The sequence below is a fragment of the Cydia splendana genome, chromosome 18, assembly GCF_910591565.1.
Source record: "Cydia splendana chromosome 18, ilCydSple1.2, whole genome shotgun sequence".
Classification (NCBI taxonomy): Eukaryota; Metazoa; Arthropoda; class Insecta; order Lepidoptera; family Tortricidae; genus Cydia; species Cydia splendana.
Window position 1 is genome coordinate 10,790,882 of NC_085977.1, and position 20,096 is coordinate 10,810,977.

Genomic DNA, 20,096 nt, shown 5'->3' on the forward strand with positions numbered 1-20,096 from the left:
CTAGTCTTTGTTTACTTTTAAACAAGAAACTGTTCGATTAACACTTTAATATGTTGAGAATTTTAATATTTGTCTCATTGCTTTGTCATGTGTTTGGGTATTTCACATTACCTGGAAAATGTCCCGAAAGGGTGAATTTGAAAGAAGATTTCAGGCTGGCTGAAGTAAGTGATAATACTTATTTCTATTTTTAGTTGTTAATTAGGTTAAGTTTTATAACAAAATTTTATTGTACATTATATACATTATTTAAATTATATCACTTTAAATAAATAAAAGTGATAATATTATATTTATGTATGTACCGTAAAATGGGGTGAGTTGGGTGAAATTTGACTTTCAAACCTCTATAAAATTTTTTTGGTGTATATAATAAGTGGTTCGGACGTTTGTATTTTAGTTTGTATTTTATTTTGGGTAGTTCCATTTCATAACTTTGACGATAAAGAGGAAAACCCACCTCACCCCGTAGTTAGGGTTTGCAATCCAGATCCGAAATGTATGAAATTATCCGGATCTGCATCCGGATCCGCGGATCTTCCCATACATTTCAGATCCGTCGTGCAAACCCTACCCGTAGTGCCTCGTATTTGGGGTGAGAGGGTTTTTCATACAAAGGTGATTTTGGAAGATTGTTGGATCGATTTTTTTTATTATGCGTATTACTATAGCCCCATTTTAAATTGGAATACATTATTTTTGTAGCAGTAGCTTTAAAATCCCTTCTCACCCCTCTCTCAAACCTTCTCTTCCCATTCATAACCCAACTCTCCCCGCGAAACCTACTCACCCCGTTTTACGGTATTTGTATTGTATGTATAATGCGTATCAAAATTTTCTATAAAACATAGAAAAATTGGTACCTGTAGTACGTAAAAATAAGGCCCATATTTTAGGGTTACTTACAACACACATTATTTTACATAAATCTATGAATAATGCTATAAAATAATTTACGTTAGGAGGTTACAGTTAAATTCGAGTATTTATGTAAGTATGCTGTTTGTCGTTCATGCTAATATTAATCTTTTGTATTATTATTTCGAATGTACCTTTATGTAAACGCAGCATGCATATTATGGATGGCTTTATCCACGTGATAAAATAAGTGTCTTTTGATTACCATGTGATTGAAAGAGACAGACATTGTCTATACCACGCTGTCACGGAGTGAACTTCGACCATCATATCCGTGCAGGACTCCTTTTATTTTATTTTATCCTTTAAGCCGACGTGTGAATGAAAAGTTCTACGTGGTGGCAGTACTAACAATATACCTATGTATTTTTTTATACAAAATACCTATCTGTCTATGCCAGAGTGAAACAGACATGCCGTGTCAGTGGCTCGATCTTTTAATTATTTTATGTATCTTTTCAAGCATTAATAAAAGAAAAATATGTTTCCAGTTTTACAACGACTGGTACCAAACCTATTCTTACTCGAGCGATGGTCACCGCCACAACAACTGCTCAGTACTCAATCTCATCACCAAACCCACTGGAATATACCTGAATCAGTCCAGGGTAGACCGGGGCTTGTTCCATCGATACAGCGTCGGAAGGATGGTCATACAGTCGGACATTGAGAAGCCTGCATACTTAGATATTGAGTTTCAATTTGAAAATGCTCCAAGAAGACGTGAGTGCTCATAATTAAGATAATGTGCAACTTTCGTTGCATTTGACGTTAATAACCTCATAGTATTTTACAGTTAGGTAAATACATTTTTGACAAAAATTTCATTTTTGGTACAAGCTTTTATCGCTCACTGTACTTTTCTTTCTACAGGCAACTAATGCTCATCGAGACAATTCTAAAAACCCGAAACACAAAGTTGCGTTGTTTTATCACATGCAGAGTTCCTATGGCTACCTCGTGTCTCCATCATCAGATCAGCTGGATGGTACCATTATATTGCATTGACCCGACTTAGGTACATATGTATACAAATTTTCAGCTTCATTGGAAGTTGGGAAGTAGGTCAAATTTTACTTGCAAGATTTGACCCTTACAAATATACATACATATTACATAGTTAGGTATATATTGCAAGTTAATAAAAAGCTTGTAAAAAGAGAGTCAATCCCTGAATTAGTTCTCCATCATTCATCATCATAATCAGATTACCCGAATGGTATAACCTCATCATCATCATTTTAGCCATCAGTCGCCCACTGCTGAGCATAGGGCATAGGCCTCTCTTCGTGTACGCCACTTACTTATCCAGGTCCTGGGCTAGTCTCATCCAAAAGTGACTCGCGATTTTTCGGATGTCCACCCAACGAGCCAACCAACGCCAGGCGCTTCTTTCATCCGAATGTATGTTATGTATGAACTAACTATTAACTATTCTGTGCCTACCTTTCAATAATTTCTATTCCGTTTCAGTAAAAACAAGGAGATATCCATTCCGAGTGTTGGCAACCAACTACAACTACTACGCTACCGTATATACTTGCGAGTATAGCCCTTTAATCGACAAACATTTCAGTGAGTATTACTAGTTTTTAAATGTACACTCAGCATCAATCGTAGTCGCATAATTTTCTTCTTCCTTTATTCTAACTATTCGATTGCTAAATTAACATCACCAATACGAAAAAGGCTTTTTCTTCCCTGCTAGGAGGGATCAAACTAACACTTTTCTGTTCTAGACCACTATTTTTTTTTGCACATTCTTTTTTTAGGTAAGAATAATATTTTTCATAATTACATAATTACCTCATAGGTGATGTGAAAAGTATGTGTCACGTGGCAGCAAAATTATTTCCATCTTGGGTGTAACATACTTGAATCTTTCAGTACGCTTAGGATTCTACTTTAGAATCTCTCGATACTCTCGGGATTCTATTATAGAATCCTTCGCTTCGTTTAGGATTCAATGTACGCCGTCGCCCTAAATATGACATTTTGCTCCCTTGTGACACAATCTACTATTTATGTGTTCCAGTTTACGTCTGGGTTCTATCTAGATCCCATCTACTCAACGAAGTGTCACTAGCCCTCGCTACGAAGCCACTGCAGCAGATCGGAGTAGACCCTGCCAAGCTGGTGAAGGAAGATTGGTCTAAATGCCAACCCAAATATTATGAGGATCAGGCTACTGAGCCTATGACCTTTAGATATCCCGTGCCGATTTAAATAAAACCTTACTCAAATGTAATGAATCTAAATTAATGAATAAACTACAATGCTAAGGGCCTGTTTGATAATGTCCAAGTAAATTCCTGAATACGCTACTTGCCACTTATCTGACGAATAAACCATGTGCACGTAAGTCAATCAAGTAGGAAATAAAACTAAATTGTACATTTTAATCTTGATAAATATGAATCATAATAATTGTGCGTATACGTGAGGAAAAAAATTAAAGCGATTATGTACTCGAAAGTATTTTTTTTATCTAAATGTGATCTTAAATTATATATTTATGTTATATTATGTAGGTTTGGTTAAATGATAAAGTTTTGAGTATATATATCATGTATTGTATGTACAGTTACACAAAATTATTATTATAAAATACATGATATTATCATAGCTTATAATGTCTCAACTATGTGACATATAAAAATATATTCTATAATTAAAATATAACAACAAAACCTAAACAACGTAATACCTGTAAAAAAACGTATTTAATTAGGTTTGTAATATCACTTTGTAGTAAAACATCAATATACATTATACATATAATAAGTTCGCGTTATTTGTAAACAACGAACTTACCGAATAATAGTAGATTGTACAACAAGGGCATAAAGTGACCCATTCTTACAGTAGACGAGGGTAAAAATGGACATTTATGCCCTTGTTGTACACTCTGCTTTTCACTTCGATTGCGAGGAAAATAAAATTATATTTTTCACGGCAATTTACACCACGAAATTGTCGTAAAGCGAAAGAACATAATACATAACCATTTCCCGCCAACTAACTTTTTATTATTTTTTTTTTAATTTTCAACATGTGATCAGAGTTTCAGACGCTTGGTTTTCTGCCAAGTCAAACATTTCGGAGCATTTTTGAACGATAATCGACTCCTGTTTTATGTGATTTACTAAATTTAATGACAGAAAATACGGATTTCTAATAAATTGTAGCAAAAATAAAATATTATAACAAGTTTTTTTCATCTACACAATTATATTGCTCTGTATAATTGTGCAATATGTTTTAACTGTTTGGCTGTTGAGACCGATTACCTTACCCATATAACCATTCCAGTCGCAGAATCACAAAGTGGTAACTAAATGTCAGATGTGTCGTAACAGAGTCCACACAATGTGTCTAGAATTGTTTCGAAACAAAGTGTCGTCGCCGTGTCTACACTTTTCCGTAACAAGGTGTCGACACATTTGTGTGCACTTTGCGTGCGGTTTGCGACTAAATCTGACAGCAAATTTGTGACAGCAAATGTCAATATAAAATACCTCTTGAAAACCAAGGTTTGTCAAACTACTATTAGTGTCTCGTGTGCTCGTAATTCTAGTAAGTCATCATGGGCAATGCAAATGATAATAATCGACCGAAACCATATAAACACCCAACACCCGTCAACCTTTTACAGAAAAGTTTTTAAAGAAATTCAATAAGCTACTTCAGGCAACGAATGCTCCAAAAGTTGTAGAGGGAAATGCTCGGAACACAATTTTTGACTCCGTAACTCGGTTTGACAAGTTAGGAGGTGAACATATCAAAAGTCCCCGGCCGTAGCCCTTGAGCGGGGGGGGGAGAGAGGGGGCTTTGAAGGTCCCATTTTCCCGTTTTTCGATTATATCTCGGAAACTATGCATCTCAGCGACATGGCCACTTATACAAAATGAAAGTTAATTTAATTTGTTACAAGTTTATTCAGTCAATTTTTTCGATATGTTGAATAGTTTTTGAGATATCCGCTCTTGAAAGTTTATTTAGGGCTCTCAATTTTATCTTGATATATCTATATCAGTGAAGGTGCTAGGCCGTGTTTGGTATCGTTTTCGTATAAATCTGGGGTGCTGAATCCATTTAAGATATCACATTGACACCATTCCACAAAAAAAAAAAAAATCTTTTTAGGGTTCCGTACCTCAAAAGGAAAAAACGGAACCCTTATAGGATCACTCGTGCGTCTGTATGTATGTCCGTCTGAATACACAAAATAGTTCTTTACCTATAGATGACAGGAAAACCTATTAGAAATGTACAGTCAAGCGCGAGTCGGACTTAATGTACGGAACCCTTAATACGCGAGTCCGACTCGCACTTGGCCGGTTTTTTTGAAACTCTTCTTGACGCTTAACCGCTGAACCGATTTCGTTGAAATTTGGTATAGAAATAGTTTGCGTCCCGGAACAGGACATAGGATCTTATAACCAAAATCATCTTTTGAAGGTGTGAAAAGTGGCGTGGAAATTTGTACGGGAAATCAATAACCGCTGAACCGATTTATATGAAATTTGGGATGGTCTACATCTTTGATTTAGTTAAAAATGATGAAAAAACCGGGCAAGTGCGAGTCGGACTCGCGCACGAAGGGTTCCGTACCATAATGCAAAAAAAAAACAAAAAAAAAAAAAAAAAAAAAAACGGTCACCCATCCAAATACTGACCACTCCCGACGTTGCTTAACTTTGGTCAAAAATCACGTTTGTTGTATGGGAGCCCCATTTAAATCTTTATTTTATTCTGTTTTTAGTATTTGTTGTTATAGCGGCAACAGAAATACATCATCTGTGAAAATTTCAACTGTCTAGCTATCACGGTTCGTGAGATACAGCCTGGTGACAGACGGACGGACGGACGGACGGACGGACGGACGGACGGACAGCGAAGTCTTAGTAATAGGGTCCCGTTTTACCCTTTGGGTACGGAACCCTAAAAACATGACTTCAAACCTAAACTTAAACAGTATTAACTTCAAGAAGTCAATTCTGAATTCCCCCCTACACCTCATTTCACACCTTTAAAGGATGATTTTTGAGATAACTTATTATATCCTGTCTCGGGACTCAAAATATATGTGTACCAAATTTAAATTAAAACTGTTCAGCAGTTTAAGCGTGAAGAGGAGTTTAAAAGAAAGTATTTTAATAAGTTTATATGTTTTTACTTCGGAATGGTGTCAATGTGATACCTTAACTAAATTTGGTACTGCGAATTTATACGAAAACGATACCAAACATGGCCTCGTAGCTTTACTGTTGTAGAAGTCAAAATAAAATTGAGAGCCCTAAATTCTTATTACTTGGCCAAACTTGTGTAGAAGGAAAAGGTAAAATAAAAGTCTTCGGCAGGAATATAAGACACAAATATATTTTTTTTTTGCGTTACTATTTCATTCATCAAATATAAACATACCTTGATTATACTATTCTAGTGAGATCCTCATAGATAAACAAAAACATTTACTTAAAAAATTAGAAGGTCGAAATGTCACGGAACTTGTGAGAGTAATATGTGAAAAATATAAACTTTTGTGACAAAAAAAAACTGGACACAATTTAAGAATCACCCAATTGCGTCGAGGAATCATCTGTATTTTTGCTTGTTTCATTACCTCCTCGCTTCTTTTTTGTCCTTTGTATTCTGTAGCAATTTGTTAGATCTGAAAATAAAGATAACTTGCGTCGTCACGGATGTCGATTTATAGGTTTTAGGGAGTGCAGAATTCGAAAACGATGATCATTTTATAAGATGGCGGCTACGTATTTTGTCATAAAAGTGGAATCCAAAATAGTCATCATTTTCGAAATCTGCGCCCCCTAAAACTTATAAAACGACATCCATGACGACTTTTATGACATAGTGCATGGCCGCCATCTTGGAATCCAAAATAGTCATCATTTTCGAAATCTGCGCCCCCTAAAACCTATAAAACGATATCCATGACGACTTTTATGACATAGTGCATTGCCGCCATTTTTAAATTGAAAATGTTATCATTTTCGAAATCTGCGCCCCCCAAAACCTATAAAACGACACCCATGACGACTTTTATGACATAGTGCATGGCCGCCATTTTGGAATCCAAAATGGTTATCATTTTCTAAATCTGCGCCCCCCAAAACCTATAAAACGACACCCATGACGACTTTTATGACATAGTGCATGGCCGCCATTTTGGATTTCAAAATGGTCATCATTTTCTAAATCGGGCCCCCTAAAACCTATAAAACGACATCCATGACGACTTTTATGACATAGTGCATGGCCGCCATCTTGGAATCCAAAATGGTTATCATTTTCGAAATCTGCGCCCCCTAAAACCTATAAAACGACACCCATGACGACTTTTATGGCATAGTGCATGGCCGCCATTTTGGATTCCAAAATGGTCATCATTTTCAAAATTGGGGCCCCCTAAAACGTATAAAACGACATCCATGACGACTTTTATGACACAGTGCATGGCCGCCATTTCGGATTCCAAAATGGTCATTATTTTCGAAATCGGCACTCCCTAAAACCTATATATCGACACCCATCTCGACTTTTATGACAAAGTGTTTTGCTACCATCTGCATGCAAGACATTTCTATTATTTTTACGTACAAAAATGGCCCCCTGTCAACTTTCAATCGAGATTTAATCGATAATTTATTCGATTAATATTCAGATTAATTCAATTTCAATCTATGTTAGGTCGACTAAACTAATCGCGATTAAAATTTGAGAATTAACTTTTTTTATTCCATTAATTAGTCGAATAAACAGTTAATCGATTAATGCCCATCTCTGACCACGGCATTTTTACACTTTGAGAATATCTGAAAACAAATCAACACAAGGAGCCATATTGCAAATCCAGTAACATACCAGTAACTTTGTTATTACTTTTGACAGCGCGTGTCATGTGTCAACACAGAGTCGACACAAAGTCGAAACATTGCAACTACTTTGTGACTGCAATATTTCTCAGCCTTAAACCATATTTATACATCATAATTAACAAGTTTCGTAGTATGTAAAGCGTTATTTCTGTTATTTAAGTATAGTATACGCATCGAAGTACTAAAAATGCTTCAAATAATATAGTTATGAACACAGGCACTGAGAAGTAAACAATTTCATTTCCGGCTAAACTAAAACAATGTGGTGGCGCGTTGATTATATTACACTTAGTTTATCAAATCACTCGAGCAGTTTAATTCCCCATAATAATTTAAGTCCTATTGTAATATAAATGCAAACAATATATAATTACGTCTTGTAATCCGTTTTAGAGATGGCGTATTAATGTCACTTATTTTTATTTAAGCATTTTTCCATCTGACAGTTTCCATTTGACAGGAACAAAATGAACGAATGAACGAATGATTTTGGCATAAAGTAGTCGCAAACCCGAAACAATGTGTGCACACGGCGACCACACTTTATGTCACTTTGTGTCATGTGTCGACCCTTCCCCATTTCTGGTAACTGTGTCGACACGGCGACGACTCTGCGACTGGAATTGTGACCGAAACAGACGGTGTCGACACAAGATGTGTCAACACCGCGTCGTAACGGCGACTGGAAATGGTTGTATGGGTAGTCTTAGAAGAAAATTTTACTTTTATGCTCTAGAGCAGCGGTCGGCAACCTTTTAGCAGCCAAGGGCCAATAGTAGTTAACGGAGGTGACGCGGGCCGTACTTTGTTAATATTTATGACTTTATGAGACATTGTCGTTTGTCACTATTACATACAAAATAGCCAAGGCGCCTCTCGGGCCGCAAGTGACAGTTTCGCGAGCCGCATGCGGCCCGCGGGCCGCAGGTTGCCGACCGCAGCTCTAGAGCATAAAATGCGATTTTATGTCGTCTACGCACGACATAAAGGTGCACTTTTTGAGCATGAGAAGTGAAAATACTATTCTACGGTTAAATATTAGTTCCCGACTTCCCTACTCTACTAAAGTATGTAATCATATTAGGTACTACAAGGGAAAGCGTTCACCTGTTACTATCATACCACGTGTCAGTACATCACGTATGTTTTATCTTGTCATTACAGCGCGATAACACATGCATCACACGTGTATGCCCGCTGAAACACTACAAGCTGTACGTAAATTCCTCTATGTAAAATTGTGCTGGCTTTATCTAAGCAAAAATTTCGACTTTTAATAAAGCTTTATCAAAAGTCAAAATGTTTGCTTCCCGATTCTATCATTCTGATTATTATGAATTTCATACAAATTATTAAAAAAGAAAAGACAGTGAGACTCAAACTCACATTGAGAACCAAGATGACAATCGATAATCATAAATCATAAATCATTTATTTGCGTGAAAAGGGTACAGTTACAGATGTTCACGTTTGTTGTCGTCCTCCTTATTCAGCCCTCCTTATTAATCGACAAACGTCATTTGAAAAGTAAAAATGTAAGTGTGCGTGAGCAACTTTGGTGCCAGTACCTATACTTAACGGTTTATATACCGTAAAATACCCTATTTTCGCCTACTTTTTGACATATTTTTGAAGTTTCCTCTTAGGGTACATGTTTATTGTGTGATCACTAGTATCTAAATGGTATATATAATGATAACACCTAAATTTAATTTAAAAATAACCCAATTTTATGTACGTTTATACCTAAAAAAGGAGCTCAAAGACAATAGGCGAAGTTTCTTCTTTTTGCCTAATTTCGCCTACCCTATCAAACATGACTGAATATAGGCACACTCCATAAAAATTAAGTTCTACCCTCTGTATGATTCACGTAATTTATATTGAATCGTACGCCGGTGTTATTAAGGTCCTATTACGCACATATTTTCATCATAGGCGAAAATAGGAAGACATCCAGCGTGTTTTCATACATATCACTACGATCGTTCAGGGTTGTCAAAAATCATGTTTATAACCAACTGTCGCAATTAAAGAGGATTTTTGGTTTTCATGTCGTAAATCATATAGGTATGAGAAAAAAAAACATTTCAAAATCAACCACAAAATGTATTTAAAAAGTAATACATATTAATTAAGTACTTAACAAAAATCCCGCTTACGTTGGGTTATCTTGTAAAATACCACGACATAAGAAAATAACTTTAAATAATCCATTTACAAACGCATGGTCTAGGACTCTAGGTACTAAAAAAAATATGTCAACAAAAACACCACATGACTTAGTTAAAATTTCAAAATGACCTGAACACAATAAACACGTGAATCGGCCATTCTGAAATTACTGAGTCATGTGGTGTTTTTGTTGAATATAATTTTTTTGGACAAGTGTTTGTAAATGGATTATAGACTATATATGTATCAAAGAAGAAGACGACGAGATTACCTAGTTATATAATTAGATACTTCAAAATAAAAAAAACGATTAATATTATTGTACGAGATCATTAGGATGTAGTTATTAAATCATATATTATTTATTTAGTAATTAAACTATTTCCGGAAGTTTATGGTATCACATCGTTCAAGCTGCTTTTGGCGATAATTAAAAGGTATCCACTTACTCGTAACTGTACCTACATATAATCAATAAGTAGATAATACAATTTTACTGTATTACCTACCAACACATCATCGTCTATATAATCATCTTTTCGTCACTAATTTCAATTTTGCAGTTTATGTAACTTTACGTTTATTATTATTACTACTATAATAGATTGTACCAGTTGTATATATTAGAAACAAAAAATAAAAGAAAAAACTATTCTTTGTGCCTACAAAAATTGGCGGTCCATTATTACCTATTAAACTAAATGTGGATTTCGATCAGAGAAAGAAAGCCACAAATCGTTTTTAACCTATAACACATTATAGTTTGTAAAGTCAAAGGAAAAATGCAGTTTGCCCCTTCGATCTTCCTTTGGCACAGGCAACAAAGCCACAATATCTTCCTTAAGAACAAAAGCTATGTCATCTACTCGAGGCCAAACGAATAAGTTTTTGGCGTTTCTAAGGAATTTAACGTTACAATGTGTTCCTTCCATATCTATTATTAATCCAGCATAATATTTGCAAGTTTTTTTAATGGTAAACTTAACTAGAACATAACTCCCCACCTCTATTGGTTTAGTTCCATTGTCAAAAACGTCGGTTACGGATTCTGCGCTAGTATTTAATTCATCAAGATCCTCTTCGTCATTCACTGAATCCAATAGATTACTCTTATATTGATCCCATGATTCTGGTTCAGTTTCTGATTCTGATGAATATTCTAAATCCTTAATTAAACCGTCTGAATCAGAGTCTTCACGAACAAAGTGGCGTAAATTCTTTTCTTTTTTTATAGTTCGGTGATATGACATGGAAGCTTCATTAATTACACTATTATTACTGCCACCTGCTTCAATATCTGAAAAATAAGTATGATTTTCAGTCACTTTTTGTGTGCATAGGGTGGAAGTTAAAGTAACTTTAGTTCCTTTATCTGTTATTTTATGAAAATCATCTTTGGACCATTTCTCGTCATCTGGCAAATATTTATCTTTCAAAATGGTTACTTTTGTAGATTTCATTGGAATTTTATTTGTGTTTGTAACTGTTTGAAGGGGCAGGTCAATATTGTTAATTTTATCGATGCACAACTTAAAAAGTGTATCCACAAGTTTACGGCAGTTATCTGCGGCGGGTAAACAGTTATTACTATTTTGAGGTTTTGTAGAAGATTTGTGTTTATTACTTGTGGTTTTTTTAGGTACATTTTTCTGTTTAGAGCATTTATCGTTTAATTTATTTTTTGTCCTTGGTGGAACACTTGATTCAGCAGTAAAGTCACTACTTGATACGGACTTTCCAGGAGCAACATTTAATTTTTTATTGCGAATTTTTTTCATTGGATCTGCAGCTCTATGCTGTTTTAAGAATTCCAGAAGTGCTGTGTCTATACTTTGATTAAGTGATATGTTAGCATTGGGCAGTTTTTTAATTACTTGTTGTGGGTTTAATGTATATATACCGGTACTTTTGAACGCACTGTAAATGTTGTCTGTTTTGTTACTCAATTCCGACATCAGAAGTTTAAGTAATTCGGGGAAATGTGATTTGTTTATTGTGGCCTCTCTTGGATTTTTTACCTTATAGTTAAATAAAATCTTTCTCCAAAGCTTTTTCATGGGACCAAAATAGCAGACATCTAGTGGTTGCGTCAAATGTGAAGAATTGGGCGGCAGTAAGACGAACCTGATTTCATTTGCTTCACAGAGAGACACAATCCGGTGATTTATATGTGACGCCAAATTGTCACCGATAAGTACTTTTGGACCAGACTTGCGTTTAGCCCATGGCAATATGATAGTTTCGAACCAGTCCTCGAAAATAACGTTGTCAAACCAGCCCGACTTGGAGCGGTTGAACCTCGCGTGTGTAGGACCATTTATTGTCCATTGCTGATGCAGATGCTTAGATCTATACACTACATATGGTGGCAGGCACTCTCCACCAGCTGATATCGCAAACATAATTGAAATAGCTCCTTTAGAACTATTTAACACTCGTTCAGGATACTTAACCCCCCTTCGAAATAGACACTTTTGTACGCCGGGGTCATCGGATAAATTGGTTTCATCATAATTTATTATGTTTTCTCTTGGAACACGATATCACAGACTATGTAAAATTTTCGAACGTATTACTTTATGCTGATGATACTAAAATATTTAGAATAATCAAAAATCCTTCTGACTGTGACCTTTTGCAACTGGATTTACTAAATCTTGAAAGATACTGCTTCGATAATAATATTTTCCTGAATAATGATAAATGTAGTGTAATAACTTTCTCAAGAAAAAAGAAAAATATAGATTATTGTTATACACTTTGTGATGAAGTTTTAAACAGAGTAACTGAAATAAGAGATCTTGGTGTAACAATGGATGCTAAATTGTCATTCATCCCTCATATAGAAAATATATTAAAAAAGTCTTTTAAACAGTTAGGGTTTATTTTACGTGTCGGAAAACCTTTTAAAAATGCATTAACTTATAAAATACTTTACAACAGCTATGTCCGTAGCCGTCTTGAATTTGCTTGTGTCGTTTGGAAGCCTTTTCATTCTATACATATCGATAGAATTGAAAAGCTCCAAAAGAAATTTATTAAGTCGCTTGATTTTAGAACTGGTAATAATTATGTTAATTACGACAACTCTTTGCAACGCCATAAAATGCAGTCACTCAGCAATCGGCGTGATTGTGCAGATACTGTTCTACTATACAAAATACTAAATTCAAAATTAGAAATCCCTTCCTTACTTGATATGGTTTATCTCAAGGTCCCTCGTGCCCGTATACGTCAGTGTCGCAGAAAGGAATTGTTCTCTATTCCTATTAGCAGAACATGTTATGCTCGTAATATGTTTATTAGACGTGCTTGCCGACTTTTTAATGAATGTGATAAACTAACAGACTTTGATATTTTTAATAGTAGCATAATATCTTTGAAGAAAATGTTCCATTGATTAGCAATACAATTCGCCACTGTTCTAAACCTTTAGATTACATTAAAATTTATACTAAAGTTTATGACATAATGTGTAACTTCTCAAATCTTTTTAGTTTTGTTTTTTAACTTATACTCGTAGTGTAAATGTATTTGTAGTTATATAGTATATAGCACAGTTACAATTTAAGGAAACTGTAGGTCTTGTATATATAATAACATATTTTTGTACACATTTTTGTATATGACCGTTTGTTTCTCAATAAATAAATAAACACCATTGATAGACTCTTCTAAATTTTGAAAATAAGTAATCATGTCATCGGGGCTTTTTTCTGCTTTTGTTTTAGAAATATTTTGCGTTGTTCGGAGTGTCAGCTTATTTTTGTTTCGTTTCATAAAATTATTGACCCATTTATCGCCCGCCATTTTGTTATTGAATAGGCTTTGTCTATTATTTGCTTCCAAATAGCTAAATACCATAATCCTTACATCTAAAAGGGTGAGGGGACATCCATAGTTAGCTGCAGCTATTAAAACTCGAACAATATCTTCTTCTTCATCAAGTGTTAAGCGTGTTGGGCAACCAGGACCATTGGGATGTTTACAATGAAGTTTGTCCAATAATGTTCTTCGCGGTATACCAAACATTTTTTGGGCATCGTAAGATGAATTTTTTTTTGATTTTATCTAATCAACCGCAATTTTGATCATTTCCGGGTCATGCTTTGGGGTGTAATTTCTTTTTGTTTTAGATTTAGGTTGAGGTTTCCCCATGATCTGCAAATATTGAAAATACAAACATTATATAAAGAGTAACAATAGCAGATTGTATCACAAGGAAGGAAACTGACATATTTACGGCAAGGGCGTACATTGAATTATAAGCGAAACAAAGGCTTTTAAAATAGAGTTCTAATCGTAAGGGATTCATGAGTTAATGTCCGAGATGCATATAAAATTGCTACCGTGTGATAGGTACTTATGTTTTTCATAATATCTATGACTAAAATGAAAAACTTACTCCCATCTGTAACCCCTCACCAGCAATCCCTAAACTCCGCTCCACCAACCTAGTAACCGATCAACCCCAAACCACTACCCCCACAACCTCACAACCACAAACCAACACTTTTGTAATTTAAATTTTTCATAATTACTACCCAATATAACGGATAGGGATAGTGGAGAGAAACAACAAAACTTAAGTACGTAACACATTTTGAAATACAAAAAAAAATGCAACGACTAGGTATCTATTTTTTCATTAAAGTGACAACCCTAGGGGTAGGCGAAATTTGGAAGGAAGAAGGCGTTTTGACCTCCCAGGTGACATATTACAAGATAACTTTTTAATTACGAGGGATACGTGAAAACTAATTATTTCATGTGAAAGATCATTAAATTTAGATTATAGATTGAAGTATTTTGTTGACTCACCTGTTAAACATGTGCCGCTGGAGATAGAAGTATTCACGAGCAAAAAAATCTTTGTCACACCTTACACTCTTCAAGACACTCTAAAAGTGAACAAACTGAAGGTAGACACAAAAAAGTAACAGCAGTGTTGCCACAAATAAATTTCCCAATAGATATGGTAGTTAAATATGTCACGTTTGATACCAATTTTAGTAGAAAATTGAATATTTTTAATTTAGGCGATGTTTGGCTTGACAGGCGACATTAGGGTATTTTACGGTAGTATCCATTACGACACTTGTATATTGGCATATAGAGTTTAGTAGACCAAATAAAAAAAAATTAGAAAATGTGGAAAATGTGGTGCATTCATAAATTGCTGTCTAAGATTCTTCATCGACATGTGTTATAACTGCTTCAACATGCGCCGTCCAGTGGAAGCTGCATTTCTCCTGCTCTACTCTCTCCAAGTACGCTGCACTGGCAAAGGGGATGGAGCTTAGCTCGCGACGCGCTTTGTCTAGCGTCTCGGGGTCGAGAGTGGACGACCGGGAGGCGATCCAGGCTGAAACTGATTGGAATATGATTTGAATTAAGTATTCAGACTATACTGATGTATATAGTAAAACTTATCAGCATCTGCGTCATACTTGATGTAGCACTTAGGCTTACTTAGACGGACTTTAGCTATGTATAGTAATTACATTAGGGGTCATCCATTAATTACATCACACGTTTAGGGGGAGGGAGGGGGTCAAGAAAATGTGACATGTTGTGACAAGGGGGAGGAGGAGTCACAAACTTTGTGACGTCACTTTAACTTCATCAGTAACCGAAAATTTATTTAAATTATTTTAAACGCTAATATACATTTAAATAACAAGTTTTTGAAACGATAATCGTTTTTATTCGTTTAATTTTATTTCTTAATCAGTTTTGGGTTATAAATTTACTAATATTTCTTTTGTCAAAAATATTTTTTTTAAATATTAAATAAATATTTGCCGATTTCGTTGAACAAATGTGACGTCACACCAGGGGGGAGGGGTTTGCCAAATGTGACCAAGTGTGACAAGGAGGGGGGGAGGGGTAAAAAAACCTAGAAATTCGTGTGACTTAATTAATGGATGACCCCTTAGTTATGAAAAATAAATGTCGCGTATAATGAATTTGAAATGCATCCCGAGGTTTAGGACCTTTTACAGCGTTCGTAATCAGCGGGGGACTGAGGAAAAAAAATAACCACCTTTATCCAAATTAGGTACAATGTGCGAAGCCTACATACAAAAAGAATGCACAACAATTGTGCCATTCTCATCCAAAAGAGTGCTAAGGGCGCTAATATAGCTTCAATTTGAAATCAACCTTATCGACAAGCGACAATGTGGTACCTTTTGGTTGAAAACGTTACAATTATAAATTTAAGGCTGGCACTACTTATACATACCTAATGAAATTCATTATACGCGAAAAAATTTAAATATGTTAATTATACGCTATATAATCAATTAATCAGTTAAAATAAAATAGTTTTATTTCACGAGTAGGTAACTATCGCGGTAATCGAAGACAATATTACACGTTATACTTACTATACATCAGGTTCATTTCTTCACTGTTCCTACAACCGTAGATAACGGCGTAGTCGGTGTAGTCCGTCGTTAGAACTGATATTGGTATACCCATTGGATCTGAAAGCAATTTGACGACAGCTTTAATACATTTCAGTTACGGGATTGGAAAGCATATTTGTTATTGCTACTTTCGTATCTTCTAGTTTTTATAATCGAGATAGCACATACGTAACTTAGTAGGGTAATTCACTAGTAACTGGCCATATTTAGTAACTGGCCGTCCTAAACTAAAAATGAATTCTATTCACCTATAAACATAATTCATTTAATATAAGGTTACAATAACTGGGCCACCTTAAACTAAAATGAATTCTATTTATAGGTGAATAGAATTCATTTTTGGTTTGGGGTGGCCAGTTACTAAAAGTGGCCAGTTACTGGCGAATTACCCTACCATATATTGCATAGTTGAGCGGTTGATCGGTGACCAGTATTATAGGTATAATCATATACCTATAATACTGGTCACCGATCAACCGCTCAACGTAGTCTCACTGCGTAAACACGCACTTGCACTTGCCGGTTGTAATGTATTGAAACGTGTGACATGACACATCGCAATCAGCGGGTTGCAGTATACGCTCTAGTAAATCGTTGAAGTTTTTACTTTTGTAAGTAACATCTTGACTTGTACTACTAAATTTTGTTTGATACGTACCGATGTTACTCTCTTGTATGACGAAAACAGCCTCGTCTCCAGCAGAATACGTGGTGTTCACATGAAGTATGTACTCGATGCCGTCTTTTACGTACACATGCTCGATTTCAATGTGTCGCCCGCACGCGCTTATGCGTTTATACGCGCAGTCGCCTTGGTCCTCGTACCAGGTCGGGAACCGCTCTATTTCGTACCAAACGCCGAGGAACTAGAAAGAGTTTAAACTTTCTTTAATAATCAAAAACTCTGACATGTATTTGATAATGTTAAGCAGTATAAAGGGACAGGGCTTTGCGTAGGACTTCAGCAAAGGATTGTGACGATATATGTAACTTGTTATCGTAAATAAAAACAGATTTCAGCTCAACCAATCTGGTATTGTAATTTCCCATAAATTAGTTACAAATTGGTCACGTCACAATGCAGATGAATACGGATTAAACACATATTATAAGGTAAACGTACTGGTGCTCGACGCGGTCCCAGTACCTACATGCCATCTTGAAACTTAAGTCATTGTCAATAGAGGTTACAGCAAGGTGTCATCTATTGGGCATTAGCATGTCGAGCACTAGTACATTTCCTTATATGTTATCTAAATAGTAAAATAATAGATTACATTTTGGAAACGACTTCATACAGCGATAATTATATTGAAAGACAAACCGGAAGGGGTTGTAGACCGTAAGCATAGAGAAATATCAGTGTTGCTTGTAATAATATATGTAGATAATGTAAACAGTACACAATTTCCAACAGACAACTTAGAGAAAAGAAGAAAAGTTGTTAAAAATAGGCCACTTGTTTCCATACTAAACGAATTGAGCATAGGTAATAGATTGTAAGTTTTTCGTCACAGTACCTACCGATTATAAATCTTCAAAAAACTGTAAGTATCTGTCTAGTACATTTTTCCTGTCTTTCAGTTCATTCAATGATTACTATTAGATTTTTATTTATGTACCTAATAATATAAATATTTAGTAGGTGATGTAGTTTACTAATGAGATTGCCGTAGTTCGACATTTTCTGTACCATCATTATTAGATCACCAAAGATGGGCTAAATTATACTTAGCTGCCTATCAGCACTGCAGAACAGAAAACGACGGTGACTCGCCCTCACAAGATGGGCCCCCACAAAAAGCGACATCTAGGAAAGAAGCGATATCCTTAATATAGGAACCAGCTACAACATACCTTTTCCAATTCAAAATACTTCATGGTCTTGACATCAGGACATGTTCCAAACTTCAATATTTGCGCCACACACAAACACTGGATGAAACAAATGAAAGCTAATATACAACAAATAATTTTATCCATTTTGTTATTACACTACCTACTAAAACTAGGAACGGGTGCTGTATTTCATCTCTGGTATCGTGAGTGGGAGTTAGATTATCTACGTTTATCTGTACTTTTGATAAGGTTAAGATTAAACTGACACGTTGATGTTCGATTACAGAAACCGCAGGTCATTTACTCATACGGATATGTTTATTATCCGGCTTCAAAAAGCATGAATAATACTCAAATACATATATGTATGTATTGCCCAACAATCGGATTGCCGCGGCATTATGCTGAGTGGGGATCCTGTTTTGTGGAGCATCCATACCAGATTTTTTATGTACTATGTATGTTGTAGCGTTAAATAAATATATTTTCTTTCTTATTATTTCAATCAGATCATTGACGGTCAGGTTAAGTAGGTAAGCAGGAACCTAGCAACACGTTTTAGGTACACCTCTACGACAAAAAATCACAGTACCTGTTAGGTAGTACTATGGGCATGTTTTAAATTTGTGATTGTGGCATTACGCAAATTACAGAGTTTTAGGCTAATCGTATTTTTTTACCAATATTTTTTTCAATGGACGTTAGATGTTTTTTTCTGGTCTGTAAATAAACAAGAAAGGATGGCCTTTAACTTCGTTCATTGTTGAAATTGACAATAGAATGGCCGGCGCGTGATGAGAGAAAAAGTTGTTCCGTTAATAAAGTGCTTCCGTTAACAAGATAAATATATTATGAGGGTTCAAAAAAACGATGAAGCGCTTCGAGAAAAGGTAGGTAGTGCCCTTGCGCTTCGCTTTGCTCGTGTTGGATTCGAATACTTGACAAACTGAAATTTATTTAAAAGCGCTGGTGGCCTAGTCGCTGGTCGCTTTCGTAAAAACTAGTGCCTACGCCAATTCTCGGGATTAGTTGTCAAGCGGACCCCAGGCTCCCATGAGCCGTGGCAAAAATGTCGGGATAACGCGAGGAAGATGACTTGACAAACTGAAATATCTATAGTAAGTATATTTAAAGGAAGACTAAAGTGAATACGCAATAATGATATATCATATCATATATATCATTTATTGAATGGCAACCATGGTATTACAAGGTTGTTTTTTTTTTTTACATATAATAATAACATTACAGAGTACAGCATGGACCCTGCTAGGGCGAGACAAGTCTTAAAATATAACTTAACCTAGAGAAATGATTAACATGTCCTGAAATGGGTACCTATTCAAAGTGAAAATAAAGAGAATTCGTAATTGCCACTGCCAATATTAGGTATACCGGTTCGATTACCTAAACCTTATTCCCTTTTCTTAAAATTTAATTCTCAGTTAATTTTTTGGGCATAAGAGGGAAAAGTATACGCTAGTTAAGTATGATCAAAGACATATCTAACTTCGTATAAGACGAATAAAGTCTAAGGAAAAAACGTGCCTCGGAATTGAAGCAAAAGTCATTCTCGAATAGATGGCGCACACACCTTTAGCCTATCCTCGGCTTGATGGCGTGACGACACCGTTTCATATTTAACAATTTTAACACATAGATATTAGTGAAGGAACATGGATCAAAATGATATAAAAATAATAAAATAATTTATCCATATATATACATTTTTTGATAACTTTATACGTTTTCATTTTGAGTTTTAGTCGTGTGTCGATAGATGGCAGTAAATTTACAGTGACTACAAAATTTACAATGACAGGACCCCTCT

At 35.3% G+C, this 20,096-nt stretch overlaps 2 protein-coding genes across 2 annotated transcripts; one reads left to right on the top strand and one right to left on the bottom strand.

Annotated features, from left to right (window-relative positions):
* Nucleotides 1-3,200, top strand: LOC134799238 (insecticyanin-A-like). The gene is made up of 4 exons (XM_063771617.1): nt 1-164; nt 1,410-1,641; nt 2,392-2,493; nt 2,954-3,200. Exons 1-4 carry the CDS (start codon nt 51-53, stop codon nt 3,142-3,144), a joined length of 639 nt encoding a protein of 212 aa, XP_063627687.1. The 5' UTR covers nt 1-50; the 3' UTR covers nt 3,145-3,200.
* Nucleotides 3,201-15,081: 11,881 nt separating this feature from the next.
* LOC134799136 (lopap-like) lies at nt 15,082-18,581 on the bottom strand. The gene is made up of 4 exons (XM_063771539.1): nt 18,284-18,581; nt 17,085-17,292; nt 16,385-16,483; nt 15,082-15,363 (listed from the first exon to the last, which is right to left on the bottom strand). Exons 1-4 carry the CDS (start codon nt 18,407-18,409, stop codon nt 15,176-15,178), a joined length of 621 nt encoding a protein of 206 aa, XP_063627609.1. The 5' UTR covers nt 18,410-18,581; the 3' UTR covers nt 15,082-15,175.
* Nucleotides 18,582-20,096: the final 1,515 nt, after the last annotated feature.